General features: G+C 40.0%; 1 protein-coding gene across 3 annotated transcripts in view; it reads left to right on the forward strand.

Moving 5' to 3' along the window:
• Positions 1 to 12176, forward strand: part of KCNK5 (potassium two pore domain channel subfamily K member 5) — a 50584-nt gene extending 38408 nt beyond the window's left edge. For 2 of the 3 annotated variants that reach the window (XM_063124185.1, XM_063124184.1), the window contains exons 2-5: positions 1891 to 2002; positions 5943 to 6109; positions 7607 to 7775; positions 9258 to 12176. In XM_063124185.1, coding sequence (XP_062980255.1) covers positions 1891 to 2002; positions 5943 to 6109; positions 7607 to 7775; positions 9258 to 10078 — 1269 coding nt within the window. In that variant the 3' untranslated portion in view covers positions 10079 to 12176. Of the gene's footprint in view, positions 1 to 1890; positions 2003 to 3657; positions 3722 to 5942; positions 6110 to 7606; positions 7776 to 9257 lie in introns of those variants that run through there. The other variant, XM_063124186.1, reaches the window with a different exon arrangement.
• The last annotated feature ends 4384 nt before the right edge of the window (positions 12177 to 16560 follow it).

Here is a 16560-nt window from a genome sequence, read left to right on the forward strand (position 1 = left end):
GTAAAATTTATAAAACTGAAAGCTGTGACAATTTTTGAAGCATAGTTAGATAAATATAATTAGTTTTGCCTTTTCATCACGATGTTGAGAGTGATGTTTCTTGTCTGTTTATCTGGAATTCCAAGATGAGGAAATATACATAGGGAAATGTGAGAGTTGCTGTGTTGTCATAGGCAATGCCTGAAGTTTCTGTACTTGTTGTGGTGTGAGGCAGCAGATTTCAAATGTATGTGTAAGTGATGTGTCTGGTTTTACATTCCACACCTTAATATTTCATATGAATCAGCCTTTTAAACTCCAGCCTCCTGTTGTCTCTGTACCTAAAGCATTTAACCATTTTGCTTTTATGTTTAGGACAGCAAAATTGCACAATAGTACCTTGGCTGTAATTAATTGTATATCTGCTTTGATCCTAATAATAATAATAATAATAATAATGATGATGATGATGATGATGTTTCTTACCCACCTCTCCATTTTGATTGAGGCAGGGAACAACAATAAACGATAAAATACATAAAACTGAATTAAAACAACATAGGCCACAGCTAGACCTAAGGTTTATCCTGGGATTATCCAGGGTTCACCTCTGCCTGAGCACTGGATCCCCTGTCTGTCACCTAGATGAACAGGTTTGATCCCTGGACGATCCAGGTATAAACCTTAGGTCTAGCTATGGCCATAGCCATGCTAACAAACCATATATTATTAGCCACAAGCAATCCAGAAACAGAACCCATGGTTTGTTGTTGGGTTGCAAACTGTGAATTGTGTAAACCATGGGTTGTCATTATGTGTGAACCCAGAGCCATGAATTGTTCATAGGTAGTTTTACCAGACTACCAAGAACAGTAAAAAAAAAAAAAAGCCCAGCCACTCTACGTGCCAGTACTACAATGCCACAAAAGCATTTGAGATATAGTTAGGGAGCAGGTGTAGAAGGGAAACAAACAACCTTAAATTTGATAAAACAAACCAATTTGTTCAATTGTCTGCCAGATAAACTCTAGGTAGAGCAATAAACCATGGGTTAAATAAACCATGGGTTACTATTATGTGTAAACCAGGCCACTGTCTACAGAAAGTAGAGATTTTATTTCTTAAATACTTATATACTTGAAGAAACATTTAAAGCACTGAAATGTCTTAGCAAAGTCACAGAAATGGACTACATTGCTACAAAATGCTATAAAAATAGTTATTCAAATTTGTGCAGAAAAGTCTGTCGCTACACTCAGTCCTCTCTCTCAAAATCAAGGGCCATTTAAAGCCATGCAGTTAAATCTGCAGTTAACCTGACATTCATTTAGGTAATGAAGCAAAGAAAAATAAACTAAAAAGCCCAGTTTCATGCAGGCTTGCCCAAGCACAGCAAGTGTACAAGCACTCCACTGTGTCTGTAATGTTTTCATTTGGACAACTTTGCCAAAAGACTCCATTTGCCATGATTACGCTCTGGCCTTCCTAGGACCCAGGGCAGTGTTGTGAGTTATGTTTAAGCAACAACAACAAACCATTCTCAAATTCAGCTTGTCACTTATCACTTTTGAGAACTGTGCTGTAGGTTGTTCAAGTGTTTTCATGATTGAGCAATCTAATATGGAAGACTGCTCTTGAGTTCTGAATAGTCTCTCTTCTATCCAATTGCTTCCAAAATCCACAGCTATTAAACACTGGAGTTTTTTGGGGGGGAAACACTATATGCTGAGATCCTACTACATTTTCTTGCCAATTTAAACTTACGTTACCGCTGCCATGTTCGTCATGAAAAGTTGAACATGTGAGGATTGGGTAAAATACATTTTCTTGACTCTTTTTTAATGACTCTTTAAGTGTGACCGTCATACTTTTTTGCTTGCATTTTGAGTGACTTCTATCATTTTGCTGTAGGTGGTATCTGAGGCTGCTGGGCAAGGGGTCTCTATCAATGCCAATGACACCTTCAACTACTGGAACTGGCCTAATGCTGTCATCTTTGCTGCCACTGTGATTACAACCATTGGTGAGTATTCAGTTTGCTAAAATTCTTGTATGTTCTTCTCTACGGCCCTTTCTACACCTAAGGGTTATGCCAGGCAAATGGAGGGATCGTCCCTGCCTGCTCCTGGGATCCCCTGTGTGGCATTGGGATGCACAGGAACGATCCTGGGACAATCCTGGGATATAGGGCTTGTGTAGACATGCCCTAAGTGTCTGGTGAACAAGAAGCTTTGGGACATTTGTTCAGTTTTTCACTGAAGCGAGCAGTAGCCACACTGTTTAGAGGACGGCCTTGTAAATGTATTGTGATCCCAGATGCCAAAGTTAATCTATAGCTATTCTGTTCTAATACTAAGTATGTGCAATAAAAAAAAGCACCTTGAAAAAATTGTCTTCAGTTATCCACATAAACTTCAGTTATTGCAATATAGATTAACAGAAGAATACACCATACAGAAGTGGTCAATGCAATCTCAAAAAATTATACCTAAAAGAGGCCTATTGTATATGTATTAAAGAAAGCACATGGAAAATCATTTATCCGTCTTTCTAAAATGATTGCTGTAGAGGCAGGTGCTTATCTATTTTGATTCACAAAAGTACTAAAAAGATTCCAAGTAGGATTTTAAAAAAACAAGCCTGCTACATAGAAGGAAATTACATGCATTATCAAAGGATGTAATGGCTGTTGGACATGATGCACCAGCTCAGGGTTGCCAGATGAGCCATGGATCTGTGAGATGGTTCCTTTATGTGGAACTTAATTTTAATGGAGGAATTCCTGGAATGCTATGTTATGTTAAACAAGCATACTATCACCAGCCTGGGATAATGAACGTAGCTATAGCTAATGTTTAGAATCCTAAGGCAGCTCATTAAAGTCATGAGATACATTTGAAACTTGACAGTGGAATCAAATGGGTTATTATTTTGTTGCTTTTCAGGGCTGGGGGTTTGTGTTTTTTCAAATAAGATGAATTAGAAATCTTAATAAATACTCCTAAACTTACTTTAAAATACTTGTCTTTCACTAAAACGGCAGTGAGGGGCTAATATTTTGTGAAATAGAAGATGCTCTTAGAATTCCACACAAGGGTATTTGGGCTACACAAGGAGATCACGCAGAACATTAGCTTCTCTCTGCACTCAAATGTATAGAAGGCTAAAATGGCCCTGTTCAGACAACACGCTAAACCATGCTACTTAACCATAAAATGGTTAATGGGGTTAAGCAGCATGGTTTAGCATGGTTTCTGAACGGGGCCTATATCTGTAAAACCCTCCATCTAGATCGTTATTGTTGACACTGACTGGCAGTAGCTGTCCAAGTTTTCAGGCAGGTTTTTTTGCAGCCTTTCCTGGAGGTGCTGGGGCATGGCCAGAAAAGGGTGTTTACTAAACCAGGATTATCTTCCAGTGAGGCACCTAATAAATGGTTTGGTTTGACCAATGTATGGGAAAAGTCCATTCCATGAGCTTCTGCTCCTAAAAATCTAGCAATTCATAGTTGTGAGCAAAGTTTTTCAGAAGCAGTGTCTTTCAAGATGGTGCTTTTAAAAGTATCATAGCAAGCAAACATTCTCTCCCTGCAGGGTGACACACAGAACCCTAAAATTGCTGGCTGTTCTGATTTTAGCTTAGAGGGGAAAACAGCAGAATGAATGTGATGACGGCACTGGGATGGGGCAGGGGTCCTTTTGCTCCTCTGCTTTCAAAACCCACGCTCCACTCCTACCTTTTCGTAAGTTTTTCTGTTAATAATATATGCTTGTTCTCTTCTACCTTTTCCCCTCCCCCTTTTCCCTAGACACACATGCTAGCAGAATAGTGCTAAAAGGTTTTCTAGAAGCTTTCTTGGTGTTGCAGTTTGTTTTGCAGAAGTTTTCATGTTGTCCAAAAAATCCATGTGAGATGCATGAAAACATCAGTCACAGTTTGTTTGTTCTGAAATAGAGCACCATAGTGTTAGAAAACCGATTGACCAGAGGAAGAGGCAAAGGAGAGGTGGACGCCTTGCTGCTAAACCAAATAAAGCACCGTGTTCCACTTGTTACTATTATTAAAAACACTTTAGAGGAAATCTGACCACCCCACCCCACAGTTCTTGTAAACAGCCCAAGAAAGCAAAAGCTGGTTTAAACTTGAATGTTCTGGCTTACTTATAACACATGGGCTGAATTTTTGTAGTATCTTGCTTAGGATATCTCCAGCAACATCCCTGCCTAAGGACTGAGAGTTAGGCCCTTTCTACACCTAAGGATTATCCCAGGCAAATGGAGGGATCGTCCCTGCCTGCTCCAGGGATCGTCCTGGGACGATCTACGGCAAAAAGGCAGATGTAGAAACAGCCTTAGAGAGCCAATTTCACTTGTTTTCTTCAATGGCAAGTGGCTGAGATTCAGAGTATGTCTGAAGAGACAATGGGTGAGATCCAACAGGACCCTTGCGCTGGAACCCCTGCTGGTGGTGGCCACAATGTAGCCCTTCCATGGCCAAGCGCTGAAACAAGCAGAAACTCTCATTTCTGGAAGGGGCCATTTGCATCCCTTCAAGAAAGGGTGTTTCTGCTTGTTTTGGCACTTGGCCATGGAAGCGCTACATTGTGGTTGCCAGTAGCAGTAGCTGTATGCACTGCAACTGGCAGGAGCAGTTGTGAGCGTGCCACCATGACCGGGTCTGGGGTGCCAGCACAAGGGTCCTATTGGATCCAAGCCAGTGTGCAAACATTTGAGTGCAGTGGTGGTGAAGCAGCTATCATGTCTGAATCTAAACATGTGATGTCCTCTGATTCCAGCTTGATACAATGCAGAGTAGTAAGAAGTTTGTATGGAGCAGCAGTTAGTGAGATGGTTCTCGTGCCAGGGTGGCAGCTCAATCAAGGAGGAGAGGAAAGAATGGCAGGGAATGTCTCAGACGGCACTGTGCAAGTGCAGGGTGACTGGATGGCTTATGAAATTTCACTAAGCATTTGCCCACTCATTGCCAAATGAATCTTCACACCTTTAAGCTCTAGATACTAAATTTCTTTTAAATTCAGAAGCAGAAATGATTATGATGCTAATCAGCTTCTGTGATTACACATTGTAATTGTTGAATCCTTAACCCTGGTCATCCCCTGGTTATATATGTCTATATGTTCCTGGTTCTATATTTATTCATTTATTTATTTATTTATTTGTTACATTTTTATACCGCCCAATAGCCGGAGCTCTCTGGGCGGTTCACAAATATAGATTTAGGCCGTAGCTAGATGGGGCTTTATCCCGGGGTGATCCCCGGGATCGACCCTGTGCACCCACATGATGCACAGGGGTTCCTGGGATCAGGGAGGATGATCCTTCCCTTGCCCTGGGATCTCACCCTCCCATTTGGCCCCTGTTTTTCCATGGTCTCCGGCTGAGCCCGAGACCGTGGAACGTGTGGCCGGGCGCCACAGGTTGACCCTGCTCCGTGTGATTCCTCGTGAGGAGCTGGGAGCCATGTACGGGGTGCAGCGCTCCTCAGGAGCACTGCGCCCATCGGAGGTAGGGTGGGGGGAGTGGAGAAAGTACTTTAAATTTTATAAAACCTTACCTTTAGCACACGAGTGTTCGTGCGCTGCTGCCCCTTTAATTTTAAAAAAATGGCAGGCGTGACACCTCTCCCTCTGAGGTCATCACGCGTTGCAAGTAAACAGGAGGCATCTCGTGATAAACACATCGCAGGATCTTCCCTCCCCTGTTGCAGGCTAAACGGTAGGTCTAGCTAAGGCCATAGATTGTAGTAAGAGTCATAAATACTAAATGGTCATATGTTACGCAATGGAGACAAGTCCAAACCACAGGGCATCTGATCCAAAATTATCATGCATGAACAAGATCTGAAGATTCTAACTGGATCTGATAACAGCAGAGATGTTTTATGACTTTTCCTAAATGGTACTCTCTTGAAATAGTGACCTTTAACACAATGTTCTCTTTCAGGTTATGGAAATGTTGCTCCGAAGACTTCAGCTGGGCGGCTTTTCTGTATATTTTATGGACTCTTTGGTGTTCCTCTCTGCTTAACATGGATCAGTGCTTTGGGGAAATTTTTTGGTGGACGTGCCAAGAGGCTGGGCCAGTTCCTAACAAAGAGAGGAGTGAGCCTGGTATGGACTGAATTTTTGCTTAACTTGCTGTGAGCACAGAATATATGCAACTCTTAAGATCTTTTAAAATCCAACCTAAGATAATCTAGAAAATGTTTCCTTATTTGATTTAGAAGTTTTGAAGTTTATCATATTCTATAATATCTACATATTAACCCACACCTGAACCACATACAGCATAAATTAGTATTGAACAGAATTAAAAACAATAGTTTGAAGTTCCGGTGCAAGTTCCTAAGGATGAGCTGCATAATAACAAGCTCTAAAGAATAGGTATATGAAAATTACCCATAATTCGCATACCAGAAAATAAGAGATTATTGTAGATTGGGGATATTCCCTTTTGGGCATCAGTGACTACTTCCAACCAATTAGCCCCTACTGTCCTGCCCTTTCTACCCCCTCTTCTCTACCAACTAGATCCTACAGCACCATTGCAATCCATGTATTGCAGGTAGAACCAATTGCTCAAATATGCATAATTTATGTTGAACATGGGATTCTTCATATATAATTTTGGATTACTTTGGCCAATAAAACAGATTGCAGGACCAAAACTGTCACTAATTTTCTGCAGTGTTAATTGTTGTTTATTGAGAGATTTGAATGAGTGGTGATTCTCTGGAATGTAAGAACTTGGAATAGTGTCTAAATCTGTTTACATTATGTGGTTTCCTTGCCCTTGTATCACTACTGTGTTTTACAACATTTCCATTTCTTCTGCTTTTCTTTGAATTGCCTGCTTTAAGGGACTCATGCTTAGCCAGCCAGAGAAGTACATTATGCTCTGGTAGTCTTGTGCAATCCTCTGCCTTTCTGATAAATTAGTTTTTTCCATTTCCTGTTACTTGGTGCCGGCTGAATCTTTTTTGGCTAAAGACAGATGGTGGTACACTAACAGTGTTATACAAAACTCACTAGTCATTCAAACTTTTTTGCATTGTTCACTAAACATGTATGTTGCACTAACTTAAATATGCCAACTCATGTTATATTTTATGCGGTAAAGGTCTTTACCACAGAAAATATAACATGAGTTGGCATGATAAACTTGGCATGTCATTTTTGTGTGGAGAAGTGTTTGTGGGAAAGACCCTGAAAGTTAGAAAAACATCAGAGACAGAGAGAGAATGGTAGTTCCCAAGGGATTTCTCTGACTTACTGATAGATTTGGTAGAGGGGTAGTGCTTCCAAAATAACACTTCACCAAGTCAATATGACGTGGAAGAATCCACCACATGGGGACTTCATGACCAAGAAAACAGGACCTTGTCAGCCTTTTTCCTCTGTGCACAAAATATTCAGAAATAACCAGAAAACAAGCAACTCTTCAAACCTACATTTTACCCATTTCCTTACTTATGCTGTAGTTGTTACATTCTTGCCACAAGGCAGAGAACTGTATTTTTTAATATGGAAAATGCATTAAAAGATAAACTGTATGATAACCCTCTCTCTCTCTCTCTCTCTCTCTACCCCACCCCCAATTTGTTGCAGAGAAAGGCACAGATTACATGCACAGCTATTTTCATCATCTGGGGAGTCTTGATCCACCTAGTCCTTCCTCCCTTTGTTTTTATGGTGACTGAAGGCTGGGATTATATTGAAGGTCTCTACTTCTCCTTCATCACCATTACCACCATAGGATTTGGAGACTTTGTTGCTGGTCAGTAATAACTCTGCCATTTTAGCAGCTGGTAACATCAACATATTGCAAGTTTTCAGAAATTTCCAACATATAACTACAATCAAAGTCACTTCAATAGAAGTGGGCAGTACTGCAAGAGTCTATAATTTTGACTTCCTAATAGACTGGTCTCTGTGCTATGCAGGGGTTGTGAAAGTTAAAGAAGGGAAAGCCAGATGAGAAATTACCTCAGGGAATGGCCATGGAGCTAATAAATTGCTCTAAGATGGAGCAGAAGAACATCAGATCTTATTAGCTCCATGGCCATTCCCTGAGGTAATTTCTGCACCATAAGAGTTACTAAGAGATATGTCTGAGCACTACTTAGCTTTGAAATGTTCTTAATGTAATAATCTGTTCTTAATGTGTTACCTTATTTATTATCTGTGCATTTATTCAGAATATGGGCAGTTTCCAATGGGGCACAAACACTAATGCAAACTACTCCAGAGTCAATAGTGTTAGTAGGCATGCTGATTTCCCTGGGAACTGAGTATGCCATCTAACAATATTGTGCTAGAGTAGTTTACATGAATGCAATATTTTATGTTAGGAGTTACGGCCCTTTGGATACTGCTCTATGAAAAAATAAAACTGCATATATGTGCAGCTAATTAACTTTTGACACTGCTTGACCACACTTATTAATTTTGGAGGCCTAAAGTTACCAAAACACACTTTGAATGTTGGTACCTGATCTCAGAAATACAGGTTGACCCTGACCTAATGGGCCAGTTGGTACATCACATTGAAATTCCTGATTTTGTTTTTAACCCAGAATTGCCAGGGATGAGCAAAGCAAGAATCATGCTACCTCCCATTCACTCATCATTTCTGCTTTCAATTAAAAGCCCAGGAATTCCCCATTCTTGGGTTGTTTCATGACATGCAAACTCAAAAACTGAGTTGTTTATGGGTTAAGCAACCCAGAATTAACCCAACAATTGCCCATGCTAACACATCATGAAACAGCCCATGGATGAGTATTCCTGGGTTGTTAATTGAAAGCTGAAACAACAAACACACAGGAGGCAGCTCATCATTTTGTTCACTGGCAATTCTTGGCTTAAACAACCCAGGAATTGCAGTGTGACATGCAAACTGAGGCCTTAGCTAGACCTAAGGTTTATCCCGGGATCGTCCCAGGGTCGTCCCTGCCTGCTCCCGGTATATCCTGTGTGTCATTTACATGAACAGGGATGACCCCGGGACGATCCCGGGATAAACCTTAGGTCTAGCTAAGGCCTGAGTCAGTGCTGCAAATTAGACCCTACATAAATCTCCTTATAATATGTTGCAATGCTCATGCCCATGTTTCTGCCTTTATGTGAAATACATTAAAATGTTGCTTTGATAAGCTCTCAGGGCATATCAGTACTGTTACTAAGTATCTGTATCTATTACATGCATACCTATAATGACTGCGGTTCTGTAATCTTGTTCTGTGTTTTCTCCTTTTAGGTGTGAATCCAAATACGAATTACCATTCCCTATACAGATACTTTGTAGAGCTGTGGATCTACCTGGGCCTAGCTTGGCTTTCCCTCTTTGTCAATTGGAAAGTCAGCATGTTTGTAGAGGTTCACAAAGCAATCAAGAAACGAAGGAAAAAAAGAAAGGAATCCTTTGAAAATCCTCCTCCTACCAAAAAAACCCTTCAAATGTCTAACACAAAAGATGTTAACATTTTCAGTTTCCTTTCCAAGAAGGAAGAGACCTACAATGATCTCATCAAGCAGATTGGGAAGAAGGCTCTGAAAACAAGCAAAGACAAAATCCTAAACCCAGAGCAAGCCAAGCCAGCTGTACAACATTCCAGCAAAGACCTCAAAGTGATGTACACAAGGAACAAATTGTTTGACTACGACGAGGTTTCTCTGGGACTCCAAAACTATCATGTTATGAGGCATCTAACTGACAAGCGTGGTGGGGATAGCCCACTTGAGGGCAATGTGTTTGTTAATCAGCTGGACCGGATCAGCGAGGAAGAAGGGGAAGCATGGGACTCCAGGGATTATCGACCCCTGATCTTTGAAAATGCCAACATAACATTTGTAAATGAGGATGAGGACGAAGAGGAGGATATCTCAGACGATGAAGAAACTTCAAAGTCCTCTATGGATGACAATCTTGCAGAGGAACCTGAAAGTCCACAAAAACTAGTGAAATTTCCATCCTCTAATGAATCTACTTTTACCAGTAAAGAGTTGGAGATATCTGTGCCTTATGAGCAGCTAATGAATGACTACAATACAGTGAATACTGCAAATGCTGCAACGTGAAGCTGTCAGGGGGGTGCCACTGGTTTCCTGAAGATAATTTAATGCAGAATTTGAACAAATTAGTATTTGGACAGATAAGCATAAGTGAGGAGGAAGGTGCATCACACCTGGCATTTCCCACTGCCGCTGCTGCCTTCCATTAGCAAGCTGAAAGCATTCAATGTCTGGATGTTATCTATAGATGTGCTTTACTCAGTTTTGCTTACTCACTGTGAAGTGATGGTTCTAAAAACTTGAGGGATCCATTGGGGAGTGGATAGGTTTTGAAAGGCAGGAGGAAATGCCTAGAGTTATCAGGTTTTTCAGCATTTGTGTCCCCCCCTTTTCCCCCCTTGAAAAGAGAAGTTCTAAGACTGCAGTCATGCTAGTTTTTGTTGATTGCATGACATGTCTGGTTACTGCACTAACTCTTCGCCTCTGAAAAATGTAAGGTGCAGAGTGGAAAATGTTGGTTTTTATCAGTCACACAATGAAGCGCGCTCTCTCTCTCCACCATTCTCCTTTTAAGGGATGCTTTGGACTGGAAGAGTTGAGTAGCCTGAAGGTTAGAGTTGAGACACATTAGGAGACTGAGTAGGGAACTTTAATAGGGTCTCCTCAAGTTGTGCCACACTAACTTTTAAAACATGGAACCCATTTTATGAAGGCAGTTTACCTTCTGTTATACAAAGAGCTACCTGTGATTAAACTCTGTTTAAACTCATGCAAAGGACATATGACTAGCATTTAAAGTTCAGTAACACAGAATGGTGCCAGAAGATGTGTGGAAGATGGATTTATACATGAAGAAAATATAGTGAAAGACTTGTGTTTTGCACTGGAAGTGCCCTTCCAGATTCTAGAGGAAATACTTGAATAAGCTTCATGTGCTAATGTCTCTAAAACATGTTTAGTGATGATGCCGTTTTGAACGACAATGTATTTTGAAACAGCAAAACACAGCCTGAATGACTTAAGGTAGTATCAAATGTTAGTCCTACATAGAGTAGACCTATTGCAATCAATGGGACCAAAGTTAGCCATAACCTAAGTCCTATTCATTTCAGTAGGTCTAACAATGTAGGACTAACACTGGAAACTAGCCTATATGTCCATCTAAAGGAGTTAAGAGCTACTTGTTCCTGGTTATATTCAGTGGTTCTACTTCTAAAAACTCTTATTATTCTCCACTCCACTCGTTTATAATATACAGTATTTATTATGGGCACAAATACTTTCATACATTTCTGCCATAGGTATTTCAACTGGTTTTTCTATGTAAAATTAAAATGTTAACTTGTTTTTACTGGACTCCCATGTATAAAAGAGGGAAGGAGTATGAAAACACTTATAGAAGCAGCAGAATTCTGCTATCATGGCGAGAGGCTTCAGCCAATACATGGTTTTGCATTGGCAAATAAATAATTCACTCATTGCTCAGTGTTCCTTATGAAAGGCTTAGAATTGCCTATGCCTTGTAAGTTATTGGAACAAGTATAGTAATGCTGAACCGAATCTGAAAGAGTTCTAGTAAAACTGTTTGAGAATCCGGTTGTAAGTTACTTCAGTGTAACTCTACAAATTTCTGTTGTACTTCACGTGGTTTAAGTTTGAAATAGAAGAATTCATGTGTGGTGAAAGCATAGGGGTGGGGTAGGGTATGGATTCTAAATCTTGACATCGTAAGAAAGGCCAAGTGGAATTTTGCAATACTAATCTTGAATGATTAGGTATACTCACAGCTGGTCATATTGACTACTGCTTGGCTTCTGAATTGAGGGGGTGGAGGCGTACTTTTCCCTGTATAAAGATGCTTCTAATCGACCATACACTCCAGTTTGAAACTCTTCTTGGAAGGACAGCTTGATGGTATTTGCTGCAAAAGATGGTCTCTGTTTATTTGTGTTTGGAAATTTGTACTGTGTATGTGCATAAAGTTTGTAACAACAAAAAAAACCAATTAAGAGGGAATTGAAAACAGTTCTATTTTTATTTTTATTACATTTTTGTAGATTGGAAGTTATTTCATTGGATTTGCTAGTGTTAGCCTGAGTTTGTTATAATGATTTTAGCCATGGCTTGAAATCTAGCCCAGAAGGCTGCTGTTGCTGCTCTTGAAGGCTTGGTGGCTTCTTCTTCTTCTTCTTCTTCTTCTTCTTCTTCTTATTATTATTATTATTATTATTATTATTAAGACTGGTCCTTGGCAGGCATGACTGGTTTGTTTATACCTCTATATAAAAACAATTTTTGATATCAAAAATGACATCATGACTCAAAGCCTCAAGGCGTTGTCTTGCTGCTATATCAGTGACAGCTACCACGTAAGTGTTGCTCTTATTCCATGGCAGATAATACAGTGTGAATACTAGCTTTGTCCTGTTTTTGTTACAAAAGCACACATTGTTTTCGTGAAGGATAACTCCATAAAGCAGGCATTGTGTTCTGGTGTGTCTTCCATGAATTAATGGCAAAAAGGTTTCTTTCTCCACTAAAAGGGAGGTACAAAATGCTGTACAAAATCAGCATTTAATTCTTTGATGTTTTAAGTACAGTGTAGGAACAGCCAAGATGATGACGCCAGTGTGAAGCTGAAGGTTCCTCCATATTAAGCCTCACTTCTGCACCTACAGATGAGGATAGATAATGTTACCTGTCAAAAATACAGGCTTAGTGCTACCCTTTAGACTTCATAGACAGGGTATTAATACCTTCTTAAGAAATGCCCTGCAACTCTAGGAACATAATTAACTCTCCAGGAAATAAGGTTAGATTTTTCCTTCTTTTAAATTGAAAGACATTTAATAGTTGTAAGCAGAGCCTACAAAGTTGTTAGGTTCCAATGCTCTACCCAGGCCACAGCTAGACCCAAGGTTTATCCTGGGATCATCCAGGGTTCGCCCCTGCCTGAGCACTGGATCCCCTGTGTGTCACCTAGATGAACAGGTTTGACCCCTGAACGATCATAAACCTTAGGTCTAGCTATGGCCCCAGTGTTTCTTCCAAAACCCCATTAAAATCAGTTAATACTCTTACTCCAGGCAGTCTGAACAATTCCACCACTTGCCTTGTAGTGGGTGAAATTTAGCTGTCTTTTTGGTCATAAAGTAACCAGCACAAGGGGGATATATGGTTGGCTGTATTAGCTGCACAAGCTGGTCACTTACCCACCTTGGAACTGGTCTGCCTTAGCAGTCTAATGAAAAGAAACACTGTCTTCCATATGTTAAAGAGAGCTTCAGTCTTTTCTGTCCGTGTCACCGTTTCCCCCTAGGACTTTAGCCTGATGGATTAAATATTAAAAGAAATCTTGATTGCTGGGGAGACTCAGCAGCTTTTGAAGTGCCTTTGCCTACCTTAACTTCCCAGCTGTGTTTTGGGAAGGGTTTGCATAATGTGAAACAAACTAAAGTGTAAGGCTTGGAGACCACTACTTTTTCTTTCTTTCTTGAAAAAAGAATGGAATTTAATAGAGAGTTACCATCTCTGCTTTATATTCCTATTTAAATAATTTAGGTATCTGTAGAAGGGATTTTTAAAAAAAATAAAGATGGCTGCTAACCTTCAAAAGTACAAGAGCACCAATATTTCTCATGTGTTTCAGGGGAAAAAAGGAAGGATTCTCTTTCCCTCCTAGCTCTAGCAAGCTATTTGACCATAAAACCTTGGCATTGCTGCTTTTTCCTTGTTTCCTCCCCACAACCACTATGGTCAGTTGAATCAGAACAGCCTAGCCTAGTTGCAGTGGCTGCTAAGCGTTGTATTGTTTTGTATAGTTCCAGAAATTCCCCCCCCCCCCGGCAAATGAATGGCTCTCCTTTCTACTCAGTAGTGTATAAGATTGACACATGACCAAACACAGGAGTGGGAGGGGGGCATTCCCTCAGTTGAGAATTGTGTATTTAATAACCCCATGATAGGGCGGTGCCTAGGTGGAAACTTGCTCTTAAAAATGCAGGTGAATCCTCCCCACTTACTTACCATCTTGTGGCATGATTTTTGTGTATATTCAGTACAAAACTGACCTACAGACAATCCTGTTTTGAAAAAAGGTTTATATATCGCAGTACATCATTCCAGCTTTCCTTTTAAAGTGGTCCACGAAATTAACCTAGCAGAGCAACATTTTGAAAAGCACACTCTTACTTTGAAAACATGACTGATTCCGTTGCTGGCAATGGGAATATCGATTGGAAAATACGCTAGTGTCTTGTCTGAAATTGGAAGCAAAAAAGCAATACATAAAAAAGCCTGTTGTTCTTAAAAGTTCCCTAGTAGCTTGGCTCATCACCAATTTTCATGCCTTCTGTGCTGCACTGAACTTTTAAAATGAGGGCCTCCTTCAACTGTTTCTTGAAGTGTGTACAGTCCTGACAATCTCATCTCTGTCTCTCCACCACATGAACAGATACAGCTCCTATTTAGGTCTGTTCTTTTGTTTGCTGATTTGTGTCACTGGAATCACGGTCTGTAAATACTAGACTTTGTAAAATGTAATTTATTTTAATGTTCTTTTTCAATAAAAAAGTGAAGTTTTTTTTATAAAAAAAACACAAAGCGTTGTTCCTTATTCTTAACAAGAACTGAAAGAAGTAGATGAAAGATGCATTTAATTAACACTTGTTCAAATCCTGGGTAAGGAAATGATCTTAAAGAAATGTTCAGGTATATGCATTTTGAATGCATATGCAAGTATATACTTGTACACCGCCACACATTTTGTGAAAATTTATATTGTCCATTATACATGGCAGCCATTTTTGTGTATGTGGAGTGGGAGCTCCGTATCAAGATACTTTCAACTTACCTTTAAAAGAAGGCTGCTAAAAGCTCCAGAAAACAGACTTGATGCACACAAGGAACTTTGGGTATAAACTAAAAATGTTGTCACTGCCATATATGGAAAAAAGAATAGGAATAAATGGATAGTTCTTGCAATGGAAGGAAGTAAACAGTGGAGTTCTCTAAGGATCTGTATTGGGACCAGTGATTTTTAACTTGTTCATATATGTGATGTAGAGTTAGGAGTGAACAGTAAGGTGCCAACTTTGCTGATACCACCATTATTTAGAGTGGTAAAGTGGAATGCTCCAGAACAATCTCTTGAAATAAATGTAAAGTGCTGCACATTAGGGGGGGGGAAACCCCACCCATCTTCAAATATATGCTGATGAGCTGAGCTGACAGTAATCGACCTGGAAAGGGACCTTGTGGTTGTGGTGAAAATCTTGATGAAAATGTCAGTTCAATGTGCAATGTGAAAAAAGGCAGTCGTTAGAGATAATAACTAAGCTAAAACTGCCAGTATCATAATGCCTTTCTACAAATTTATGGTGTGGCCACACTTCTAGTACAGTCTACTGTCCCTTGTAAAAAAAAAAAAGTGTGGGGGAGAGGTGAAGGATTAGTCCACTCATGCTGAGGGCTTGGAATTACAAGGAAGTGTTCACCCCACGAATGGGAGGCCTTATTCAGGTTAATAGGTTGAATTGAGGCTTAGCCATGATTAGAGCAGAACCATGGAAATCATTAGACATAATTTACTGAAGTCCAGTTGATTTCAATGAGTCTACTCTAGGCATAAGTAAATCTGGATCCAACCCAATATTTCTAGACCAGTTCAGACTCTTAAATGACATGAGCTGATGGTTAGGAGTTATCACACTACTGTGCTGTAATAGTACTTTTCTACCCACTTTGGACACCCTTCTGTTAGAGCCTGTTTCTACAATGTGCTTCTTTTCTAGCTGGGCAACATTAGCATGCCAACAAGTTATGCTACCTATGCTAAATGTTACATAACCAGTCAAATTATGGCAAGCCTCCGAGATTGATCAACTTGTTAAAATGAAGACAAATGACTGAAGAGCTAATTACATTCAGGAAAAGCATAAATTCTTGTTTCGTTTTGAACTTGAACTTACTTGCAAGTATGTACTTGTTTGCAACCTATGTCTAGGAAGTATTTTGGTACTTGGCTCCTTTATCATAATCTACTGGTTATATCGCTTTTCTCTCAACGAGCAAAAGCAACCTACACCAGCAGTAGAAGAGCCTTCATTATATTCCTTTGTCCTGATGGTGTCACACATGTTTCTGGCATCAAGCCTGAACTGATTACATCTCTTTGTACTGCTCTGCTAGTTTCTGGGTGTATAAGGAAATCTTGCTTCCTAATGATGGTTAAAAGGAGGTCATTACATTGATGTGGGCTGGGCCTTATTTTGCATTGATCATAGATGGTTACCTGCATGGTTGTAGTATCAAATCTCATGATAAAGACAGGGCTTTTGGACAACCAGTATAGGTGTAGTGGTTGGAATGTTAGACCAAAGAGAAGTGGGTTCAAATGCTCATTCAGCCATGAAGCCAACTGGTTAATCTTGCATCAGTCATTATGTCTCAGCGTAGCCTACCTCAGAAGGTCATTTTGATAAAATGGGAGGGGGGATTGAAGTATGTCACCCTTAACTCCTTGAATGATGTATGGGGGTAAGAAGTAA

Source organism: Elgaria multicarinata, chromosome 4 (genome assembly GCF_023053635.1).
Source record: "Elgaria multicarinata webbii isolate HBS135686 ecotype San Diego chromosome 4, rElgMul1.1.pri, whole genome shotgun sequence".
NCBI lineage: Eukaryota > Metazoa > Chordata > Lepidosauria > Squamata > Anguidae > Elgaria > Elgaria multicarinata.